Source organism: Acomys russatus, chromosome 14 (genome assembly GCF_903995435.1).
Source record: "Acomys russatus chromosome 14, mAcoRus1.1, whole genome shotgun sequence".
NCBI lineage: Eukaryota > Metazoa > Chordata > Mammalia > Rodentia > Muridae > Acomys > Acomys russatus.
This window is the reverse complement of record NC_067150.1, coordinates 31,096,397-31,122,093: the sequence shown is the minus strand read 5'-3', so window position 1 is coordinate 31,122,093 and position 25,697 is coordinate 31,096,397. Positions and strand designations below refer to the sequence as shown.

General features: G+C 41.2%; 1 protein-coding gene and 1 pseudogene across 1 annotated transcript; one reads left to right on the top strand and one right to left on the bottom strand.

The window, feature by feature from the left end:
- Positions 1-527: 527 nt before the first annotated feature.
- On the top strand, positions 528-4,474 carry LOC127197865 (PDZ domain-containing protein 4-like; annotated as a pseudogene).
- Positions 4,475-4,989: 515 nt separating this feature from the next.
- On the bottom strand, positions 4,990-25,643 carry LOC127197864 (von Willebrand factor A domain-containing protein 5A-like; the record flags this gene model as incomplete). The annotated part of the gene is made up of 17 exons (XM_051155707.1): positions 4,990-5,192; positions 5,692-5,818; positions 8,616-8,746; positions 9,226-9,330; positions 9,455-9,508; positions 11,052-11,287; positions 11,578-11,678; positions 11,951-12,115; positions 12,841-12,955; positions 19,701-19,780; positions 20,227-20,371; positions 20,541-20,629; positions 20,879-21,048; positions 24,032-24,146; positions 24,429-24,604; positions 24,713-24,935; positions 25,422-25,643. Coding segments are annotated over 17 exons (2,334 nt in total), but the record flags the coding sequence as incomplete, so codon positions are not given.
- Between the last annotated feature and the right edge of the window lie 54 nt (positions 25,644-25,697).

Genomic DNA, 25,697 nt, shown 5'->3' with positions numbered 1-25,697 from the left:
GGTCTACTTTAGAAAAGCTTATATGTGCTGCTGTGAAGAATATAGATTCTGTGCTGTCTAGATGGAATATTCTACACATATCTATTAAGTTCATTTGGTGCATTATGACAGTTAACTCTGACGTTTCTGTTTGTTTTTTGTCTAGATGACCTGCCTATTACAGAAAGTGGTGTATTAAAATAACAACTTACTATTAATGGATTGAAGTCAATCAACCTGCGTCTTTAAATTCTGTAACGCACTTTTGATTTAATTAGATGCCCCAGAGTTTGGCATATATATGTTTGGTATTATAGTGTCATTTTGGTTAATTATCTCCTTGATTAGAATGAAGTGTTTCTTTTTATCTTTTCTGGATAGTTTTAGTTCAATAGCTCATTTTTTCACATACAGGGATAGTAGTTTTGTCCATCAATTTACTCCAAGGTAATGCATATCTTTAAAACAAAGATGAGTTTTCTGTAGACAACATGTAGACAGTTTTTTCCCTTATTGAAAGTAGATTTTTTTCAATACAATATACTCTGATGACACTTTCCCCTCCCTGTACCAGTCCCTCCTGTCTGTTCCAGCTCTCTCAGGAGCAAACCCTAGAGGCCCTGTGTGCCTCCAAGGTGCTCCTGGTGGTCCAGAAATTGGGAAGCAGTCCCCCTCTACGGGGGTGGGGTGTGGGACAGCTCCTGCCATGGTCTTCACCAGGTAGATAGTGACACTCATACTGATATCACCTTCGAGCACATCGTGGCACGGGGCAAGCTGTGCCTACCCACCCTACCCATGGGCATCTTGGAGCCCTACATCCTCTCTGAGCTCCCCGCATCAGACATGGATACTATGACCCACCAGAGTCCATGGAAGGTGCCCTGCAGGAGGAAGAGCAAATGGGAAAGCTGGAGTAGAAGAAAGTGGAGCTATGTAAAAACAATCACCAACACTCGGGAGGCAGAGGTGGGCAGATTGCTGTGAGTTCCAGGCCAGCCAGGTCTATAAAGTGAGTCCAGGACAGCCAAGGCTACACAGTGAAACCTTGTCTCAAAAAAAACAAAAGCAAAAACAAAAACAAAACAAAACAAAACAAACAAAAAATAAAACAAAAAAGTCACCAAGACAAGCTGAGCCTGATGGTGTGCTTCCTCACAGATGAGGACCTCAGGCACTTGTGTTGGAGAGGTAAATCCAAGCAGCACTGCAGCCAAAGAGGGCTGCACCCTTGAGGGAGACAGAATCATCCAGACTAATGGAATGGATGTCCAGAACCAAGAGGAAGCAGTAGCCATCCTGAGACAGGAAGAAAACACCAACATCTCCCTGCTGGTGGCCCGGCCTGAGAACGAGCTAGCAAAGTGGTGGAAAGACAGTGACAGAGATGACTTCCTAGATGACGTTAGGGTTGAGAATGAAGGAGATCGCTGTACTAGGAAACTGAAGTTACCGTCTGTCCAGCACACTGGAAATGATGAGAAGGGGCTGCTGATGGGGACCTTGGCTTGAGCAACATCCAGGAGCCGGACAGAGGAGTCGGCCAGACTGATGAAGAGTACCTGCCATGAAGATAGCTCCAAACATCACCATCCAAACAACATGAGCCGCACCGCCAACACCCCTGGAAGCCTGTGCAAGTTTAGCCTGCAAGGGGATTCCCTGCAGAGCAAGGACTTCACTTCAACATGGACTCTCTACTGGCCAAAGGGGCAGGGCTGGTAGCGGCTGACCTGTGTGGGCTCACCGATGAGAAGTATGAACGCTACCGGCAGCTGCTGAAGACCAAGTGCCACCTGGAAAACGGCAACCAGCTGGACATCTTCTTCTCCCCCCCGCTCCCCCCCCCCCCCAGGCAACAGTGCCCTAAATGTCAACTTCAATGAGAGACTAGGCCAAGAGATGTCCATGCTGGAGGAGGAGCTTTGGCACGTAGATGCAGCAGTTGCAGAAGAGCTGTATGAATGTCTGGCTGCTGGAGGAGGAAATCCTCTACGATCTGGCAGCCAATGAGCCCCCAAACCATGATTTGTCTGATATCTCTGAACTTCCAGAGAAATCAGATAAGGACAGCACCAGTGCCTACAAGCCTGGAGAGAGCTGACGCAGCAGTGCTCTGTTCGTGGAGCCTCGGCCCGAAAGCTCCCTGAAGCGATCTACTGCTGGCAATTCCAACTTGAACCAGGCCCTTCCTGTCACCACCCACCCCAAAAGGGCACCTGTGAACTGGTTGAAGAGAGGGAACACAGAGAGAAATGAAGTTGGAGCTTTTGTTCTCTTTTAAAGAGACTCGGCCTCCTGCTTGGCTTGCAAATTGCATCAGACTCCAGTCCCCAGGTCTGCCAGCCTCCATTTTTTAAATTAATTTTTTTTAATTTATTCATTTTACATCCGGATTGTAGACTCTCTCCTCCTCTCATTCCTTTCCTACCCCCCTCTTCTCTTTTCCTTTTCCAATAAAGATCCTAATTTACAAAGAATATGCATCCTTCATGTTAAATAAGTTGTTCAAATTATTTTCTTATAGGAGTCTGAGATGAGGATTAAAAACATCTCCAGCACTTTTGCCTTCATTTTTCCTCTCCCTATTCTCCTATTCCTTTGAAAAGGGGAGCCGCCTACCAACCCACCTCAGCACATCAAGCCATATCTGGACTGAACATAACCTGTGGTCTGGCAAGGCAGCCCCACGAGGGCCAAGTAATCCAGAAGCAGACAAAAGCATCCACATGAGGCACAGGCCCTGCTCTGATTAAGAGGGTACCCATGAAAGTAGAACTGCCTATCACACACATCTGTGTAGGGATCCTAGGTCTAGTCTATGCATAGTCCTTGGTTGATGTTTGAGTTTCCAAGAGCCCCTCCTGGATGGGGGGACTAGTTAGTTGGCTCTGTTCTTGTGGAGCTCCTGTGCCCTCCCTTCTGTGCTTCCCCTCCCATTCTTCCACAAGTCTCTCTGAGCTCTGACCAATGTTTGGCTGTGAATCTCAGCATCGGTTTCCATCCCTAGCTGGGTGGAGCCTCTCAGGGAACAGCTATGCTGGGCTCCCATCTGCCAGCATAACATATTATCCTTAATAGTGTCAGGTCCCATGGGCTGGGCCTCAGGTTGCACCAGTCTTTAGTTGTACACTCCATCTCTGTTCTATTTTTATGCCTGCACATCTTGTGGGCAGGGACGATTTTTGGATAGAAGTTTTTGTAAGTCATTTTGTGTGTCCCCCTTCACCAGGAGTCCTGTCTAGTTAGATGGTAGCCTCTTCAGTCTCCATGACCATTGCTTCTAGGAGTCTCAGCTAGATTCATGCCTATATCTTCCCAGGAGCCTACCCTGTAGTAGGTTTCCAGCTTGTCACAGAGATGCCCCTCCCACAGTTTTTTTTTCTCTCTGCAAGCCCTCAGTTCTCCTACTTCCCTCCCTTTCTCCCTAGGTCTTATCTCCGTCCACATTTCTCTCCATGCTACTTCTCCTACCCTATTTCCACTCTTTAACTGCTTTTGCTCTCTATTCAATTTTCTCTTGTGAGTGAGATTTAAGCATACGCCCTTGAATCCTCCTTGTTATAGATCTTTGGATTGTGAATTGTAGTATATTTATCCTGTAATGTATGGCTAAAATCTGCTTATAAGTGCGTACGTACCATTCATGTCTTTTGGAGTTTGGGTTCCCTCTATCAGGATGATCTTTTCTAGTTCCATTCATTTGCCTGCAAATTTTATGATGTCCTTGTTTCTAATATCTGAGTAGCACTGCACAGTGTACATGATGCAAGCATTAGCAAAATATCACTAATAGTGTGAAGGATTAGCTTTCTCCCATGAGCTGGGTCTCCAGTTGGGGCAGTCACTGTTCAGTCCTTCCCTCAATCTCTGTTCTACTTTTATCCCTACACACCTTATAGGAATGGTAAATTTTGGGTGGAAAGTTTTGTGAGTTGGTGCCCTTCTCCCTCCCTGGAAGTGTTCCCTGGCTATAGGAGGTGGCGACTTCAGTCTCTACGTACACCCTGCGCTAAGAGTCTCAGCTAGAGTTAGCCCCATATCCTACCTGGTGCCTACAGGTCTCTATGTTGTCCCAGAGATGCACCCTCAATTTGTTTCCCTTCTCCCTCTCAGCCCTCTCACTTCACACCTTCCTCTCCACCCACCTGATCCGCATGCCACTTCTCCTTCTTAAATGGGCCTTCCTTGACTTTTTGATGCCACTCATGTGTCCAAAACTCTTTGCTTAATGCCTGAATCTTGTGTTTTAAGCTTGGATTTTTAGGTAAGTTTGGATTACGTTTGTAAAGGCATGTTTATCCTCTCAGGCTCAAGTTTCTGAAATAACAATTCTAAGGCTTAAATATAGTTTTAAAGCCTTGGCCAATACAGCTAGGCATGTTCTCTGTCTTGTGCATAACTAATATCCCTTTATTTCATTCTAAGTTCTAGCACATGGCTGGTTACCTCTGCTCAGTTTCATACATCCATCTTCTTCAGAGTCGTGGGATAAATCTCCTGACTGTGACTACATCTCAGAGTTCATCTGTCTATCAGCACTCTTACCTCCTATTTCCCACCTCAGTTAATAGGCCATCAGCTTTTTATTAACAGGTGATGTTTCCATACAATACACAAAAGATACTCTCTACATATTCATGTTGATTTTCAACTTTGATCAAATTCCTGCTCTGATGAACATAAAGCTTATTACTATTTTCCTGACAATCATGCAAGAATAACAGGGAGAGGGTAACAATAATGGAAATTTTTGTTCGTTTGTTTGTTTGTTTTGAGACAATGTTTCTCTGTGTAGCCTTGGCTGTCCTGGTCTCAATTTGTAGATCAAGCTGGCCTCAAATATGACTCTAGATTCCATGATTCCTATTTTATTATAATTGCTTAAGAAAACTTCAAGTGTTATTTTTAAGAAAACATGTTAGGAGACCATGATGACTTCTCTCAGAAGAAATGATAGGGACAGAATATCAGATCCAAAAAGACCTGGAGTAGACAGGCACAGTTGTAGGACTGTTCTTTTTATTACAAGAAAGAAAACAGTAAATATAAAATGCAAAATCTTTCTCAGCCAAGAAGAAATGAGGGACTCAGTGGAAGCCAGGCAGTGCTCTTGTTTCATGGGTGACATCCTCAGATGTCAAAGGCCTCAGGATTCACAGATACTTTCAGGAGACCATTGGCAGCCTGCACAAGCATGGGGATGGAGGAGCCTGTGAGAAGAAACAAGAGTCAGAACTGTGCGACAGGAGAGGAGAGAGAAGATCTTTCCTCGGCCTTCTCAATAATTTCTGTCACACCCTTCTGCCTTGATTTAGCTTCCTACAGTGCCCCCTGGCTCTTTACTTCTTGTTGTTATTCTCACTTAGTTTTATTTTCTGTTCAAGGAACATAGCAGCAAGGATACAATAGATACATAAGGGCACTTGCTACATGTCTGGGGATAGTCTTATTCAGCTAAGCATCCACATCTATGTTCCTCCCCTCTTGGTGTACCTTGTCCCAACCACCAAATATATATATATATATATATATATATATTTCACCCTAATCCTGAACAGAAGAATTAGCAGAAGAAACAGACTATACTCTGAAATAGCATGGTTGAGGAAGCTATGGGGACTCTCTAATGTTCTCCGGCACATACAAGGCTAGCTGCTTGAGACACAGATGGAAAAGCGGGCACAGGAGGGAAGGGGGACGTGCTCCTACCTGCATGGTCATGAAGCCAGGTCACAGCCTTTCTTTCCAGAAGCTCCCACTCGCACTTCAAGTCCTTGCCATTGGCATGCAGCCAGACCACTGCCAGCACTGTGGCCCAGGCTGATGGGTCTTCATGCTGCAAAGCAGAAGCAGACAGACAGTTCAGTGAAGCTCCAGGCAGAGCAGAATACACTCAAGTGGAGCTAAAGAGATTTGCTATCTCCTTCCTCATCATTCCTAATATGCTGTTACATGAATTCTGTGCCTCATCTTTACCATAAAGGCTGACCAGAGCTTCAAGACAATATTGACTTACCACTTTGAAAATGACTTAGGTTGTAAGTCCAATGTAACCATCATCACATTCCTTAAAACACTCCAAACACCAAGTGCATGGATGTCTTAGTTAGGGTTTCAATTGCTGTCATGAAACACCACCACCAAAAAGCAAGTTGGGTAGGAAAAGTTGTATTTGGCTTACAATTGTACATTTCTGTTCGTTGCCAAAGGAAGTCAGGAAAGGAACCTAAGCAAGGCTGAAACCTGGAGGCAGGAGCTAATTCAGAAGCCCTGGAGGAGTACACCTTACTGGCTTGCTCAGCTTGCCTTATTACAGAACCCAGGACCACCAGGCCAGGAATCCACCTCCCACCATAGCCTGGGCTTTCCCTCATTGGTCACTAATTGAGAGAATGCCTTACAACTGGGTCTCATGAAGTCATTTCCTCAATTGAGGCTCCTTCCTCTCTGATGACTCTAGATTGTGTCAAGTTGAGACATAAAACCAGCCCGTGCAATGGATAATTAGACTACACTAAGAGAATAAACTGTATATCTGTCTTCTTTAAAGCTATTATGTTCATTAATTTTATCTTTGTATCTCCAGTTGCCTAAAAAATCCATAAGGAAGAATCAATAGCACATTTCCAAACAATCACAAGTAATACAAAAGTGAAAAGACTTTTCTAAACTTAGTTCTCTCATAATAATGGATGCTGAAATTATGCCAGCTATTGGTATGGTCACATCTTAGGGAAAATGACTAATGAAAATCTATTATCATAGGAAGAATGCAGCTCATCCTGAGGAATCCTGGTTAACATCTATTGTTCATATTGCCGGTGGCTGTCTGACACCTCTGTATGCCATATGCAGCATTTCTTGAGTCAGTTTTCTGTCTCTGGTCATACAGCTGTAGATTAAGAACAGAAAACATTCTTGACTTTTATTCCTGTTGCTTAATCTTTTGTGAATGCAATTATCTCCCCATGGAAACTTAGAAATCAGTGTGGCCCTCTCTCTGTAAGTGTAGGAGACCTCCCACCAGCTAAGCTTCATGATCAGAAATAGACAGGTATACCCACTGCTGGCAATAGCCCACAAGACACTAAAATTTGTTAAAAGTCTAGTTCCTTCCAGGGACACTTCCAGAGCAAACTGCACCGACCCTAGGCCAAAGATATCAAAAGCTGAAGAAAAATATATCAAAGTTGCTCTGGAGACAAGCCCTAGGAAGTGTCCTGAGTGTGACTCCTGCAATTCATATACCTTTGGTTAAAAACCCCAGAGGTCTGGGGTGGGGGCATTCACTCCCCCATTTCTCAGTCCAGCTTCCTGGAGAATGGAACTTCAAATCAGGGCCCAAGATCCCAAAGGATCTTAAGTTTCCTATTTGTCACTTCATCTTTCAGTTTTATTATCTGCCAATAGAAATCTTTAATCAATGTCTTAACTAAATTCCCCATTTAAAATATAGATGTGTACAATTTCAGTTGTGTGTGTGTACATGTGTGTGTGTGTGTGTGTGTGTGTGAACTTTTGCCATCAATTAATTATTCAATAGTAGTAATTTAGGTAAAATACACTTAATTTGAAAATTCATCATTTAAATTTTTCAAAATTTCAAAGGAATACAAGATAGCAGCACCAAGTGTGCATGGTATGTGAGCTGCAGAACAGCACCGGGAGCAAGGCGAGTGACTGGTTGTGCTGTGAACCCCAAAACATCTGTGTTTCCCTGGTGAGACAAGAGCCAATGGTGTGGCAAACTCAGGATCCAACCTCAAGTCACCTGGGTATATCAAGGGAATATTTCAAGGTTCCTGATGGCTGCAGCCTTAGCTTAAGGTCACATGCTTGCTCTCACCATCTGTGCATATCTTCTGGGTACCAGAGCTTGTGACCCCAACCTCGGACCCTCCTATGGAATGGATACCTTCCAATACTGGAGCAGGCAGCTCCAACCTCAGGCTTCTAACTCAGTAAACACAGTGTCTAAGGACAGTGTCTGGGCAACAGGTTCTCATTAGCCTTGAATCATGAGAAGATATGTGCCTTTTACTGAAAACATGTTTTCAAATAGTATTAGATGATTCAGAAGGTAATCTTAATTTCTGAATAAGGTTTACTCTAGTCAGCCTATTTGAGGACAGGAAAATAGAACAATCATGAGGTTAATATGGGAGACAGGGCATCCTAGTATTGAATCTAGCTCTGCAATGACTGCCTCACGCCATGTTCATTTTCATAATGTTCAATTTCTTCATCTCTAAATAGTAAAATAAATAGAACATGCCTTAATTCACTGAAATGAGAATCAAATAAATATATTAATAATAAGTGCTTAAATACTATCTGGCACAGTGTGAAGATCAAAGTACTTACTTTTACAATTAGGTCTAAGAGAATAGTGTTGAGTTTTCCCTTTGACATCTTTCAGGCTGGCCATGCCCTCCAACAGCTAGGCCATTAATTCCATGTGTTTTATGCTACAGCTAGTGGGAATAACTTAATATCTACATATACAAGTTAATTTCACCTTTGCATTACATATATTCTTAATTCTCAGCTGGGCCCTGGTTCCTTCCAATTCTAATTATGTTCCTAACCTCGTGAGGCACACACTCTTTCCCCTGTTTCATTTTGCTTCTCACCTTGGCAGGGTTTGCAGCTTTGAGGTCTCTCAAATTAGTGCCCAGGATCTTGGCCAGATCTTCATCCAGCTTCCAGGAGCCATTTGCCGTTTGGAGGGAAATCAACTGCACAATAACATTCTCTCCAAAAGCTTTGTGGGAAAAAAAAGTGAAAAATAGGGGTGCCATGGAAACTCACAGTCAATGGGATACGGCCCTCCTTTGTAAGTCTTCTGAAATAGGAGGCCATAATGAGGGTTCTGCAGAAAATCCTCAGACTGTTTCTAGTCCATGATGCATAGCAGTTGGTCTGGGTTCAGAAAGAGAGCAGTAGCAGAGTCCTGTGGGGCCAGGTCTTAAGGACACATGGACTATGCAGAGAGAGACAGCCAATGGGCTTAAAGGACTAGAGGACACTAAGCTACAATAGGTTAGAATGTAAGGAGTGGGATATTATAGATCAATAAAGCTAAATTCATTCTGGCAAATACAAGGCGATGTCAACTATCACCTCCTGACTGCTGCCTCTTATAAATCACCCACTAGGTAGAGAAAGCTTCAAGATAAACAGGGCTGATTATTTAGTTTCTTGTTTACATAAATCAGAGACACAATCTGAGGACCATCTCACCTTTGTGGTCGTTTTGTAAGTTGGTTTTCTTAGCGCAAAAATTTCTCATTCTCATCTTTCCACTTTTTTGGATAGGTGAAGATCTCACTTTCAAAGGGATAGGACCTGTGACAAACAAACTTTACTCAGAAAACATTCCTAACAGGAAACTCCATCAGACTCTAGAAGTATGTCTTCATAGACCTCTTGGGATCTTAACCGTTCAGTCTGTGCGCCACAGGTACATTACCTGAAGAAGATGCTGCACATGCTGCTAAACTTACGCTACAGCATCGATAAGAACCTGAAAAACACAAATACACAGTGAACACTGCAGCATTGTCCATGCCCTGTAGCAGGCAGACATTAAAATGTGTGAGGACTTGAAACTTCAAGTCTCCTATGCACATCGGCTTCACTCACTAACCACCATGTGCCCTTCCCCTGTGTGGCCTCCTCCAATACAGAGACTCACGTTCTGAGCCTTCCTCCTACTTCCTGTTGAGTCTCCTGAAACTTGTCATATGTGCTAAGCGGTCATAGCACCTTCAACGTAAGCAGATTTTTCTAGCTACACCTTAACTTAAATATCTTTTGGCCCCTACAGAGATATTTTTACCTCTGTGCCTTTCAGGAGTAGCTCAATTGTACCACAAGTATCCAGGTTCAGAAGGTAAGGTTGGCAATTTTCTCAGGCCCCAAAATAGTACTTTCTCTCTCACCTGGGTTATCTCACGCATGTCCTTACTACTCCCACGGCTCAACTACATAAATCATCTCTTACCAGTACCTAAATTACCCAAAATCTGACCACAGGTTTCCAATGGACTCCAAGCTCTTCCATAAAATTGATGACTATGATCATCCATGTAGGTAGCCTATGCAACATCTTAATGCAAAGGTCTTAACTTTTTCTGATCCAGTCACTATGGCTGTAATAGGCCTCTCTCATGTCCTTAAGTCATTAGTATCATACAGAATTGTGTACTTTCTCAGATAAATTTTAATCTAACTTTTAAACACCAAACTCATATCTCTAGTGTTTTAACTTAGGGTTTCATGTTTTAAAATAGTCTTTGCCTGATGTCTTGTTAGTCCTTGATTCTTCTAATTTGTCGAATATGTCAACTTCCATCAAACTTTATTTTTCATTCAATTTAAGCCTCAGTAAAACAAATCTCCACCTTCATCAGTATCTTTAATTCATAGCAATACTTTCTATTATTCAGAACTATATGGCAAAATCTTAAATTGCAAATCAATCCAGACCTCAACCCAATTTGTTATCCAGTTAAGTATGCTAATACTTACTGAAAATTATTCACAAAGCCTAGAATTCTCACTGCTATTTATGCCTCTGAAAAAACACAACAATTGCAACTGGGCCATCTGCTGTCCCAGAGAAATGATTTTTTTTTCACTGCTAATAGTACTCTACAGTTCTTTCAGAACTCTTTAATTTCCATCTTCTACCACTGACATTGACAGATTCAATATAATCATTTGCCCTCTGTGTGGCCATCGATTAATTATCATGAACAGGAGTCAGATTCTGACTAACTGGCTTTATTATGCAATGTTTATAGATATTTCTGCATTGTAATATGTCTTTCTGTTCTTTTGTACTTCTATATAAAGTCTCTCTTCCAGTTGAACGTAATCTACTTCTCTAGACATTTCAAGGCAAGCTAAAAATCTTCAGTGTAGAAAAATGGGGAAAACATAAGAAATGTAAGAAACTTATTTCAACTTAAATTTATGAGATTGTGAAACCTGCCTTTGTTCAAATGATGTCATTAGATATCAGAAACCCTACATGCATAAGATTAAATTGGGATAAAACTTACCAATCGTTGGCCGTTTCGAAAGTATCATCGGCCTTGGAATCACTCTGTGAGCTAGAGGGCCCTGAACTGGCTGGTTGAGCTCTTTGTTTATGGCGATGAAAGCTGTGAAGGAGCTGAGGACTCCAGACTGAATGCTGATGTTCACCACATCCTCTTTTTCTCTTTCTGAGGTCTTACTGGGGCCCAGGTCTTTGATCTGAATCAAGGACTTTGCAGCCAACCGATGAATGGTGAAGCTGAAAAAAAAATTAGTATAGTTAATTAAATAAAAAAACTGCAAATCACGTACCAAAGATTCTTAAAAGCTGTTGATTGTAGGTGGAAGGGAATACAAAGACAAAGAGTTTAGACAAATTAATAAGAAAAAAAAGATCTTAGAGGAAACAGCAGAGGTCAATGGCAAGAATAAGTGAACCATCAAGGATGGCAGAGAAGAAAAGGGGGGGGGTGAAAGGAGGAAAAGGGAAAGGAAGGCAAGGAAGAGGGGAGAAACTGTGGAGAAACAGAGGCAAAGCCACATTCTTACCTGGAATTTGCCTTGGGTTGTAGGGAAAATACCACCCTGTTTTCAAGACTTTTGCCCTGGAGGGTATACTTGAGACACACTGCTCCTGAGCTCTCCGTTTGCTACAAATAAAAAGAAGAGCCGAAATGAAAAAAAAAAATACATAATGAGAAAAAATGATTAGAACTAGGGAAGCTCCTCAGCTCAACACAATTTATGACTAAGAATTGGATGGTACAGGATAGTGTAGACAGGACATGAAGCGGGGGGGTGGGTGGGAGACTGCCTGCCTGGCTAGTGATATCTTAATGAAATCCAAAGCAAACATCGGTGTTCACGAAAATGCTGATACAGGTTCCATTGAGTAAAGGAATGAACAAGATTAGGGACTCACGGGCATAAACCCAGTCAGTTGGGCATAGATGATTAACCTCTGACCCCTAAAGGTGGCAGTCTGCTCTGGAGAAAGCATGTTAGCAGACAGACCAGGTGGCAAATCCCAGGTCAGAGAGATGTCCTCCACTGCACTCTGTAGAGCAAACTTTAGAGACCCAAGAGCCTGTTGGGGGAGAGAAGAGCCAGGATTACACACAAGAATGATAATAATGACTATTGTCAACTATTTACCAGACCCAAGGACATAACTCAAGTCACGTCTAAGCACCAGTGCTGAGTGAGAAATGTAATTCTTTCTCTACTTTTGCACATGAGGAAATTACAGATGTGAATGAAGGAAATCTTTGAGAAAACAGAACTCTGCACAACTGAGTTTGAAGAGAAGTGGTGTCAAAATGGAAAAAGAAGCTTAGAAATATAATCAGAGCTGTCTTCAATTTTTATATACAAATAAGGAATGTGAGTTTACCATGCCTTTTAGTCTAACACACACACACACACGCGAGCGCGAGCGCGCATACACACACTTTTTTCTTGTGTCTTCTGAATGGAGAATGGATTTCTACTAGATTTACCCAGAGTACAGACTGCGGTCCCAGATAAAGCTCTTAAATCTTTCACTTTCTTTCTCTTTGTTTTTCAAACCAAAAGTCATACTGCTTTAATTGTCTCCTCTCTGATTTCCAGCACAGTCAGATGTCATTCTTTAGATAGGAGAATGTTCTTTTTTTTTTTTTTTTTATCAAAGTAAAAAGAACCTGTATATATATTGCCTAAGAATCATAAAAATATGCCCTCTGGGAGAGTGATCATCTGCCTTTGCAGCATTGTTCCTGTCTTGTCCTGTTTGCTCTGGAATATCTAACTCTGGATGCTGCCTGCTCTCACCTTGGTCTGCATCCTGTCCTTGCCTGTAATAAACTCTGCACTGCCCCCTGATACCCGGGCGATGCCTTTGATTAAACTGGTGGACGCTCCTTCTCCAATTCCAAATGAGAAACATCTGCAATGGTAAAGTGATGAACATTAGAGATGGGCTCTCCATAGCATAATTATCAACTTATATGGGCTAGTCAAAAACACACGAAGAGATAAGGTACGTACCTTAATGTTAGTGTTATATTATCTTTTAGAAATCATACTTTATTTCCATGTGCTGCAATAAGAACCTTAAAGGAGTGATACACTTTAATATCACAAGTTTTCTAGGAAGAAAAGGCTCGGTTTCATTTTGCCTAGAAAAAAGGCCCACAGGATTTGCAATATCTGTCTTAAGTTATAGTCTCACAACAGCGCAGATGGGCAGCAGCTGTCTAACAACATTCTGTCTCAAATATTCCTCAAGCACGTGTTGAAAATATAAAGGTGACAAGCAAATGCACTGGTGTCTTAGCTGATACATCCAGTATCTGTGGACATTGTGTCAATATGAGTCATCATTTGCAAACTGGCCTTAGAATTTGTATTTTCAGTATGTAAGCATGAGGACCAAATTTTATATGGTAGTTTTACTCCCTCTATAAGGCAGTTACATTTGGTTTTAGCATTTTCTACTTAATCAATAAAACAGACATATTAGTGGAGTTTCCAGACACTTTTATTACAGAAGACCCAGAGGTGAAATGCATGACTTCTTAAGAGATTCTGACATTAAAGGATTCAAATACAAGGCTCAAGACAAAACAAACTATGAGTTCTACTCACAGAAAATCTACACTATGTTATTCAAGACTGAGACAACTAGAGACTTATAAACAGTAGCCTTAATTTTGTGTAAAGCAGGCAAATATCATGATGATTGGTTCCTATGAGTACTGAGAAAATATGAACCTAGGAGCCAAGAGCAGGACATGGAGTGAATAAAAAGTAAACTGAGCCTAGATCTGCTGGATCTGAAGCATGTTACAAGTATGAATGGCGGAAAACATGGCACATTCACAAATAGTAGGATACCTGTAGTTTTGAGTTTTGTCAGTGGCAGGTCACCCTGAAAACACCTGAGAAGTTTTCACAGAACAAGGTAGAAATACTAATACCTAAGACGTAGATGGTCATAAAAAGTGGACCAGCCATAATGTTCACTACCTGTTAGCTAAATTAATGATGTCAACTCCAAGTCTTGACAACCACTGAAATCAAAGAGTAATACCTATTAGGAAAAAGATACCATTTCAACCAGCACACACAAGTGCTATAGACACTTCCAGTTTTCAATCTCCTTGACTTGGCAGTGTCCTGATGGCCCTTAGATACAACAACCTCGCCAAAGCCAGGTTAACCCTGCAGGTCTGTTTTAACTTGTGTTACACAGTCACGTTGTCAACTTCTATCATGGGAGGCTTCAGATACCTTCTAAGTCCTATTCATATTGAGGAGACCAGGATTTAAGCCTTACTCCTAGAGCTACTCTCAGGTCTACCTTGTTACCAGACATAAAGGACAGGTGTCAGATACAACCTTTTACCATTCTTTTAGCTAAAGGATAGTGACTGCTCACGGCAATTTCACCTATTTCTTAAAGCTTCCAAGATGTTTTCTCAGTGTTAGAAGGGTCTAAAAAGGCAATTTAAGGTTGGTAAAGGCAAGTTATGGATGTTAGAAGGCCTAAAAAGGGATTTTCAGGTTGGTAAAGGAAAGTTCTAAAGATAAATATGTCTAAAAGGATGTTTTATTTCTTCCTGCTGCGGGGCTACCCCTGCATTGAGGCTGTTCAGTGCCCGGACATTAGTCACTGGAGCTCTGATTTATTACTCTAAAGAGGATACGGCATTTCACTATATGATCCTCTAATCATAGTTCCAAGCTCAAAAATTTAACTTTCCTTTGGTTTGCCTTTTACTTAAAATGTTTCTCATTGTGCTAGATTTATATACATCCAGTCTTCTGGACACACATCTTTCATGATGTGCACTGATGCTAAAGTGAACTTTTGCCCTTCTGTTTTACAGGAGGATTCTGTCCTCCCCATGTTACTGTTCCACAGTTGTCAGAAAGATCCACAAGGCTTCTGCCTTTCCTAAGCTCACCTCAAAGAATATTTATGCTTTTAATATAATTTTTCCCTCAAGGCTCTACTATGCTATATTTCTACTGCCTTTTTTTTTGCAATGTATATTTCACTGTTGATTGCAAACAATGGTGATGCTAACATGTCTAAAATTTATGTCCCTTCAGAAACTTAAAAGGATTCTACCTCCCAGGTCAAATGGAACTCAGATAAATGCTAGCAATCAAGTTTCCCACCTGTCGCCTATTTTGGAGGGTGGTATTCCTCTTGCTTTCCTTGGCTTTGGGAATCCCCTAACTGGCCTAATGCTAGCTACCTTTCTGCATCCAGCACCAGTTTGATTGGTAAATTTGTATTTTTTACTTTTTTATTATTTATTAATTCATTCGTATTACATGTCAATTGTTATCCCATCCATTGTATCCTCTCATTCCTCCCTCCCTCCTGCTTTCACCCTATTCCCCTCTCCTATGACTGTGACTGAGGGGACCTCCTCCCCCTGTATATGATCACAGGGTATCAAGTCTCTCCTTGGTAGCCTGCTATCCTTCCTCTGAGTGCCACCAGGTCTCCCCATCAAGGGGACGTGGTCAAATATGGGGCATGATTGGTAAATTTCTGCTCAGCGTAAATGTTTGACAACTCTCTAGTTCACTGGGAGATGAGGTACCCAACCCCAGTCTGCATGACTGTGGCTGGACTCCCTCATTGCCCTGCATCTAAGATTTCTCCCACTGGGAAAGACCACTGCCAACATAGTTTTTTCTCCACTCCTGTCTCTAAAATCCTAGTGCACTAGGTGATTGTGTCTCCAGGCTCTGGTCATTCCTGTTTGATCTGTGCTTTTCCCTGGTTGCTGTCCAGCATGGATGGATGACTGGAACAGACTGTATCAGCTTTTTTTTTTTTTTTTTTTTTTTTTTTTTTTTTTTTTAGTCACTATTCATTTCCAGGGATGCCCTAAGACATTATTGACATCACCTCTCTGTGGAAATAGTCCAATTGCTGCCTCTCTTGGCACTCCTTTGGGATGCCTTCTGGAGAATTTCAAATCCCTATGTTCACATTAAAGGCTGCTAAGTTTACAAACCTCTGCAACCAAACTTGGACAGATTCAAAATGAGACCTTTTTAATTATGCCAGAAGTCAGGTAAAATGTAAAGAGGCTCCTTATTTTCAAGCACTTTCTCTCCCTTGCTCTCCCAAGAGTTTCAAATACACACCTAAGGTAAAATGAAAGGAAATACCCCATGTTCAAGCTTTTCTCTTCTTCACTCCAAAACTTCCATTTCTACTCACTCTCTCAAAAGTTTCAAATGTCCTCACATAGGGAATTTTCCCCCTAGCGCTCTAACTTTGTCTTCTGCCCATGTATATGTTACAGTATCCTGCCAGCATGTCCTACATCCAGGACAGCACCAAAGCAGCTACCCACAGATGCTCCAGTCCAACCTCACAGATTGTGCCATCGGGACCTACATTGTCCCTCCTAGCCATAGATGTTCTCAGAATCTAGACAGCAATACAACAGCCTGCTCTTCCTGGACTTGGCCAACATTTCGGCCTTTGACCCCCTGTTGTCTCCTTACTATCAGCAGGAAACAGTTGAAAAAATTGATTTCTTCATCACTTATCCATTTACAAAAGGCTGAAACGGTGTACTTTAGACACGGGACAAATGGCTCCAGGTTCTCCAGCATTCCTTGGTCCCTATGTGTTACAGGACATGGCTGGCATACCCAACTCTCTACCCTGAACTTTCCAGGGAAGAGCTTTTCCTTCCCCTTAACCATATCTTTTAGACAAATTGTTGATCTCTCTCTCTTTCTTTCTCTCCCTCTCTCTCACCAAGAGCTGCTTTCCAATGAACCTATATTTATATACTTTAACCTACTTTACAAAAAAGCAATCCAATGCCCCCGGTTTCTTAATTATCAGAGAAGAAAGGGAGGTTAGCATGCAGCCCCCAGTCTGCCCAGCAACCTATGGCAGCTTAGCTGCCTGCCACTGGGTAGGCCAACTGCCCAGGTTATAAAAAGGGGACCCAGCTAGTCTCTCTCTCTCTCTCTCTTGGTTCTTTCTCTTGATTCTATCATTCTCTTGCCTCTCTTGTTCTCTCTGTCTCTTTGTTTCTCTCATCCTCTCTATTTCTGTCTGTCTGTCTGTCTGTCTGTCTCTCTCTCTTTCTGTGTGTGTGTGTGTGTGTGTGTTTCCCCTCCCACTTTCTTGCTCTTCCAGGCTCCTATAATAAACTTCTCCATTTCATATTTGTTGTCTGGGATCTCATTCTTAATCATTGCAAAGAAGACTTAATTGGTTGCTATCTCAAAATAAAACATGAGTAGAAGCCTGGCATAGAGTACACTACTGTAAATTTGTAGTGCTGAATTTCTGAATTTAAAGTTGAAAGTGAGATAGTTTAATGTCTAGAAAAGGCTTCATCTTAAAACCATGGGCTACTAAAAAAGACCTAGTTCCAACAAATGGATAACTGCTCATGAGATGTTGGTCAGGGAGCCTCCAGGGAAAAAGTCATTAGTCTTGCTGTTGTTCATCATTGCCTATAGAAGAAAGATGACAAGGGTCTAATGCCAAAGCGAACAAACACCCTGATTGTATGATATAAAAAATCAAGAGATGCTATAAAGGATTCTAGGGGAGAAAAGGCATCAGTGGTGTTAACCAGCTATAAGCCCTACATGCTATAATACCGTCTGCCATGCATGTACTCACTGATGCAATAGCTGAATGACTATTATGGGAGTAACATCCTAAGAATCAGAGAAAGCGGAGTCACAGCCTTCAGCTGTATACCCTTGGGTAAATAGCCCACAGGGTTCAATGGTTAGTCCCAATCCAGTGGTCACTGAGACGTCACTGGTTAAATTAAATAGATCACAGTATAAAACAAAAATGCATAACATTTGGCAAGTAAAAGGTAGGGAAGAGAAGACTGATGGAGAAAGGAGGAAGAGAGGAGCTAGTAAGGAGAATGTGCTATGTACGCATATGAAAATTTCAAAGAACCAATAGAGAGAGAGCAAAAAAGTTCTTCTTATCTTGAATAGAGAAAAACTGTAACAGAACATGCACAAAGGAGTAATCACAAAAAGGTGCTTCAGAGAATACGAATTGAAATGGCAGTTACTTGAGTCAACTATGGCAGCACATGGCTGTGATCCCAGACTCTAGAGGCAGAAGCAGGCCAACCTGGTCAAGTAAGGGAGCTCCAGACCAATCCTGACTATATAAGGAAGAGTATTTTGAAAAACAAAGCAAACAGTTTTCATCATGAAATACAAGCTACAGAATAAGAAAATAGTTATCAATATATTCATATACAAATCTAAAATGAAATACATCTCAGTAAAGTTAAAAAATCTACTGGAGAAAACAATAAAAGTAGTAAAGCTATTTGAGCATATACTAAAAGGGTCCACTCTCATGGTTATTAAATATTAAAATGTATCTCATGGTTATTAAATATTAAAATGTATATCATGGTTATTAAATATTAAAATGTATATGAGGTAGAGACACCAGGAAAATAAAACTTTAATCCATGAGACACTACAGTCCTAAGCACAAAACTAGCTAAGACTGGAGAACATAAACCTTCAATTTTGTTAGGAAATGAAGCTTCAAGAAGTCATTTGTAAAGTTGATGTAAATTAAACCTGTAGCGGTAGTGAAACTGTTTGCCATCCCACTGCAATTGGACAACTCTGTCTACATAAAGAATGTTGTACAGGGTGGCTGTAGTGGTGGCGCAGGCCTTTAAGACCAGCACTCGGGAGGCAGAGGCAGGAAGATCACTTTGAGTTCTAGGCCAGCCTGGTCTACAAAGTGAATCCAGGACAGCCAAGGCTAAACAGAGAAACCCTGTCTCAAAAATCAAACCAACAACAACAACAAAAGAATGGTATATATGAGTAAGTATGTTCATGGGACTGTGCTTTGCTTTCTGTAGAGTTGCTTTCTAGCACCTCTTGTTAACACATGGTAACACTGGCATTTAGCTTACACATATCCTCCCATATAAATTAAATCACCAGTGAATTGCTTGTGACATGTATTACAATTACTACACTGTTCAAAAAAAAAACCATCATTATGACTGTCCATATAAAACACAGTGAACTACTTCATAGGAAAACACACACAAATGGGACTTGACTGCGGTTATATGCACATTGTATCTACGTTTTAAAAATCTGGTGAAATAAAAAACAAAAGGGATGTATTCAGGAAGAGTCACATACCATGAAACTCAGTATGAGACAAAAACAAAGAGAAACTCTCATAAGGCAGAAGAATTATATGTAAGGTAGGTTTATCACAGTGAGTGGTGGAAAGGGAATGAGAGAAGACTGATAACTGTCTAGCCCTAGCCATGTGGTATACACACAGAGTGTACGCTGTGACAGATCATCTGCCCAGATACCAAGTATTTGATTAACTTTTTATTTTGACTTGCCAATCCTTTATAATGAAAATGCCATTCAATATATCCTTCAGAGCTTTAGAAAAATAAGGAACAATAACTTTGTGGTATCAGCATTAAGTGGAAAATTACTTTTAAGTTTTATAGAGAATAAGTGATCAGCTAGTTTACTAAAAAAATCTTTAAGTCACTCTGCCCCTTTGGCAGCATGAGAATCCCTGGTACCATGTGGCACAAGTCATATATGGTATTGCTTGGGTTCCAGTCAGCACAGTAGAAACCATACTCTCTTCATACCTGTGTTTCTTGCTGTTTAACTTAACTTCTCTAATGACACTAAATGTGTCACTAACTTCTCCATCTGTGAAGACAAAAAGCTGCAAAAGAAAGAACATTCACTGAGCCTCTGTCAAATTCATTAGAAGACATCATCACTGGACCCATGGAAGTCAACAGTTTCTAGTCTTTGAATCATCTTTAGTTTGGAGCAGGGACACTAGCACTCTACTGTCACTTGCTCCATGCCAGCACAGAGACTCTTCAGACCCCGGAGAAGTTTCACTTCCTCCCCATGCTGTTGAATCTGAAACTTTTGTGGTATCAACTTCCTACATGAAATGAGGGAAGGACACTGCCTCTGGTCTTTTTTCTCTTCACTCTGTGGTAGATAACTTTACACACTAATTAACTCAATTTTATAAGAGATAATTTCTTGGGCTTAGGCTATTGGAGAATTACACTCTTTATCCCTCTTAGTGTGTTAAAGTCTTCTCTTTCAGGTTCTGCAGAGCCTTTTTGTTCTCTCACTGCTTCCAGTGCTCACCTGTAAGGGATGGCCAGGAATGGAGGGGGCCTTGTAAATGTTGCAAAGTGGTGTCAAGATTTCAGTGCCCCCTAGATCAGCATCTAAATCCTTCACTCTTTCCACTGCTTTCTCCATTGTTTCCTGAGTGTACTTCACACTCTCCCTTAGAGAAACAAGCACATCTGGTCACATGGCAGCAGCATACAAGCATACCACAAAAATTTCTCGCAACAACCCCAATGTTCAGGTCAACTTTGCAATAGCCTTTTGAAACTGCAGATTCTCCTTTAAAGCCTCTTGATTCATTGTCCATAGTCCTCCAAGAAACTTACGGAAATAATTTTTCATAGGTAGATCCAAATCCATAGATGTTGAAATAACAGCCCACTGGCAAACTCTTTAGCAAGAGCAACAGAGTTTCCTGAAGGTGAGAGAAGAAGAGGAGATGGGGTAAGAGAGGGCTTTACCAAATATACAGACCCCAGTCTAGTTCATAAGGGTGAGGGATGTCACCATCATCTGTCATCTTGTATATCAAGGCTGAGAACAGAGTGGCCATGGTTGCTGTTGCCCAGAGCAGAATTGTCCAAGAGCTACACATGAGCCCCACTCCCACCCTTCCAAGTCATTGTCCCATGGCACTGCTGAATAGTGAAAAATCTGTCTTTACCTTGGCAGCCTCTATGCGCAGCTGAGAATTATTCTGGGTGCTCATGGGGGAGTCCATACTTCCGGAGCGGTCCATGAGGAACACAAATTCTCCACAGGCCCTTGAGGCCTCCACTTCTGGGATGTCTGGGTAGAAGCTCACCATTGCAACAGGAGCTCCCATCAAACTATCTGTACAGAAAGAAGAAGAGCCCTGTAAGGTACAAGCGAACCTGGGGATTCTAATGTTCCCAAGAATAAATTATCAATCCAATAGGGATATCAGAAAGCTCAAATATAGAGCCCTTCATTTGCTCTTTTGTGCTGTTTGCACAGGACTAAATGTGAGCTGTCACAATAAAAATGAAAGGAGCAGAACAGAGGGGATAGAAAGGAAAACATGGTAGGGATTACCAGACAATAACATGGCAGTATCAATGTGAGGAGTCTACGTATTTTTACACTTGAATAGGACACATTAGCTTAGCAGCTTCCAGTGTGAGCTCAAAGATACAGTCAGGATTCTTAACTTAGTTAAATCTCTTCAAATCTGATTAATAGGAAAATGATCTGTAAGTCACTGGTTAAGTCTTCCTTTGGACTATTAGGACAAAATGATGTTCTTATGCATATTGTTAATAGGACAAATTGCAAGGGCAGGCTAATCTGGAATGCTGCTCTAGAAAACTAGGTGAAAATCTTATAAACATGAATAGGACCAGATCTTAAGATATACAACTTATGCAACAGTAGTATTGGTTTTAATATGTAGGTAGATTTCCTCTTGCCCTGGGAGATCGGTGGTTATCATGACACTAGCCCTGTTTTGAGAAGACAGAAGGGTGTCCAGGAGAATGACAGAATGGATGTGCAAACTGCTCAGAAGAAGGTCATGTAGGCAGTCAGCACCCCATGCCCAGTGTCTACTAGTTTTCCTAACTAATCAGATGACTTCACTTTCATATGTCAGGGCTTCCTTGTCTACCAGTGAGCACTTCTACTTCTTAGCCTCAGTTTCCTTTTCTAAAGTCTTCCATGCAGTAATTCCTGTTATAGGGTTATTGTAAGGTTGAGTGATAAGATGTGCTTAAGGAATTCAGAGTAGGCCTTAACCAAACTGAGCTGTTAATTATACTTGTACATAGTGTTCTTTTTAATTTTGCATACTTATGTGTTGTATGTTTAATATATAACTTAGTTTATGAAGTGCTGTTTCCTGTTGGTATCACACTACAGGGGTTCAGTCAGGCAAGCTGTCTCTCATGTTTCCTTTGTGTGTCTGAAGGCTATGAGAGCAGGCAGACATCTGGCAAAGTTCTGACATGCCCTAGGAAACAGGAATTAGGAGTCATAGATGAAGGAATTACCGAGACTGAGAAAGGACCAATGATGTCCTTTCATAAACTGCAAATCTGCCCAGAGAAGACATGAGGAAGACCAGCACAGCTTTATGGAGACATCCCAGAAAGGAACTGAGACCTCAGTTACCACATACTAGATACAGAAACATGAAGTCATTTAGGGTGAATTAAAATGATCCTGACTGAAGACCAAATCTGAGTAGAATAGTTCATGAGATCCCAAAAAAGATTTTAAAAATGAACAATAACAGCAATGACAGAGCACTGAGTTATAGGGGAGATGAGGCAGTTACAAGAAATCCAGGAAGCTGGAATTCCTCTGAGTGACCTTAGAGGAGTGGACAGACAGTGAGGGAAAACAAAAAGCCTTTGTCACCTTTGTCAAATAATGTGCACTTGGTAGGGTTGGGTATGCAAACCCAGCTCCATGGAAAAGCTCTCACAGTGCTTACAGTTACAGCAAGAGCCCAAGCCCAGATGTCACACCGTGAAAATCACTGAGCCCCAAAGAACTTTCACAACTCCAATGTAAAAAGGAAAGTGTTTCGGTAGCCTTCTTGTGTTGTGTTATGGTACCTGCAACCTAGTGCAAAATGGGCCAGAAAAGCCAAAGGGAGCAAAACACCAAAGTGGGCTGTGCCAGTTCAGGTAAAAGTTAAGTGCACATAAAAGAAAGTGTTTAAAGTGAAAACCATTAGGTGTAGATAAGAAACAAAACTCACTGGGAAGCTAAGATTAATGTAAGAAATAACCAAGTAGGCTACAAAGGAAAGTTTGAGTGATAGTTTTAAAGTTCAGTTTCTTCAGGACAGAGAAGACCTAAAATTATTTTTAAATTTGACCATTGCTCCTAGTCATAAAACCAAAAATAAACAAGCAAACAAAAAGCAGAACAAGCCAAGCAAACAAAATCCAAACACACACACACACACACAAAACCCACCACCAACAAAAACCAAAACTGACAACAAGATGGCATGCTGGCGTGATCAATTAATCAGCAAAACACATTTGCCTAAAGTAAATTTATAAAACATCATTATTGTTCTAAGAAAGGTTACTATTTGCATATTGCCTAAAGCACTGTGATTTTTCTAAACCAACTGTGATTTTATAGTACAAAGAGAAATTATAACTACATTTTCTTTCCCATTATTTGAAGATCTTCTGTCTTAAGCTTTCCAATTTGTAAATGTACATTGTTTTAATAATAGTAGTATACCTTATCATGTAACTGATAACACATATTGTGACTATTACATTTTAATCTTTTAATAATATTGGATCATATTATAAGTCAACATCATCTTGTATCATATAAATATTCTATTTCAAGAAAAATATTGTAAATATTAGAATTGCCAAAATGATCATTTACTCTACTGTTTGCAGCCCAATACTGTGGAAATAGTGAAAAGAAATTGATTTACTTCAAAACTATCTGAGTCACGACACCCTGTAAAGCATAAGGCTTTTTCAGACTTGAACATCCCTGATCCTATGAAAGAGGAAGTAGTCATAAGATTATTTTTTTATTTGCCTTATTTTTGTAAAGAGCAGTCATTGTTACATGTTGATAATAGGCTAAATATTTTCTTATTAGTTGGTCATATTTTCTCTAACATGTAGTAATCTATGTAAATCAGCCTATAGGACATAATCATCTGATTATGTATGGAGCCCATTCGCTTCTTCATGTGGATGTGAAAAGTTAATAATTCAATGGCCATATATTGATCCTGGATAAAGTATGCATGTCCAAGGATAATTGAGAGTTACAACTTAGAAAGGGACCATAGCGGGATAGAAAGTACCTGGCTTCACGTCCTGCATCCCCATCTCCACAGCTACAGTGGGGTTGTGCACTTCAGTGTAGTAAATGAGGAGTTCTACATCTCGGTCAAACTTGTGTCCCTCAGCCAAGGAAACCTGAATAAGAGACCAGCAGAGGAGCCATGGTAGAACTGCACTGAGTGCTTCCTGAGATAGGGTCAGTGTTCAGAACAGCAGGCTTCTTCTCTCAGGAGCACATTCAGAAGTACAGGAAAGACTGGATAAAACCAGTCTACACTTGTCCCAGAGTAGAGAAGGTAGAGAGTGTGCCTCCCCATGCATGGCCAGAAACACTAGGGAGATGTGGGAAGGTTGGGTGAGGACCAGGTCAACAGTAAAGATAGAGAAAACCAACAGTAGTGTCCTGTTACTATTCACCTGAGCAGAAGTCTTGTCATCTGTAAGGTACTGAATAGGACTCAAGGAGCAGTTGGATTGGACCCTCTCAATGCCATGCTGGGAGGTAATGGTGGCAACCATGCTGAGTGTGTAGGGCAGGTCCTCCACAGGAAATATGGGACTCTTCATATTCAAGCAACTGCTCGCTGACTCTTCTATGAAATATTACATTAAATTTCCATATTAACAATTTCCAGCACAACAGTAAATTTGTGTTTTCACAGTCATTCTACCACTGGTCTTAAAAGCCATAAATTACTTACCAGAGAGCTGGTATCTTGGATTCAAGATTGCTGGGAGCAGGTAGCGCAGGGCCCCATCTTTTTCTAGGGGAAGTTCCTGCACATACTTCAGGGTAACTGCAACCTTAGCCCCAGGCTGGAGGTTCCCCACATTGCAAGCAAAGATATCCCTGGAATAGTCATCCTCTTCTAATAAGTAAGCCTGGTGGCCCTGGGTGAGGGCATACTCATAGTTGCTATGAGCCTAGAGCAAGGACATGGAAGATTAAAATAAAACCACAGGTAGTCAATAAGATATGTACAGTTTAGAGGGAGTGTCATGGATCCTGTGAACTTTACAATTAATCTGGTAGCTGCTACTAGATTCCTTCTGCCTTATTGATTTTAGCCATGTAGCATTTAAAAGTACATGAAAGGAGGAACAGTCAACATCTGTACTAATGGAATGTTTATCAAGACTTGATACCCTATGAGCATATACAGGGGGAGGAAATCCCCCTCAGGAACAGTCATAGGGGAGGGGAATAGGTGGAAAATGGGAGGGAGGGAAGAATGGGAGGATACAAAGGATGGGATAACCATTGAGATGTAACAAGAATAAATTAATAAAAAATTCTTTTAAAAAAGGAAAGAAAAAGAAAAACAAACCAACATAAGGAAAAAAAAAAGACTAAAGTATAATGTAATTTAAAAGAAAGAAGAGAAGAGATAGTGAACTCATCCCTCAGACCTTTGTCTTCTCCTGCATTTCTGCCACAATTTTCTTCCCATCCACCAAGGCTTCAAAGCTGTAGACAGCAGAGTCTTCATCCACGGGGAACACAAAGGTGGCCTCTATTGGGATGTTCTCCTTATTCTCATAGGTTAAGGTGGCAGCCACAGCAGCCACAAAGTCATTTATGGTCAGGGTTACTGAGATGCTCTTCAGTGGCACTGGGTAAGAGATCGGTGTTTAAAAAAAACAGCAAATTTACCAAGGTGACACCCATAGATGAAAACTTATACT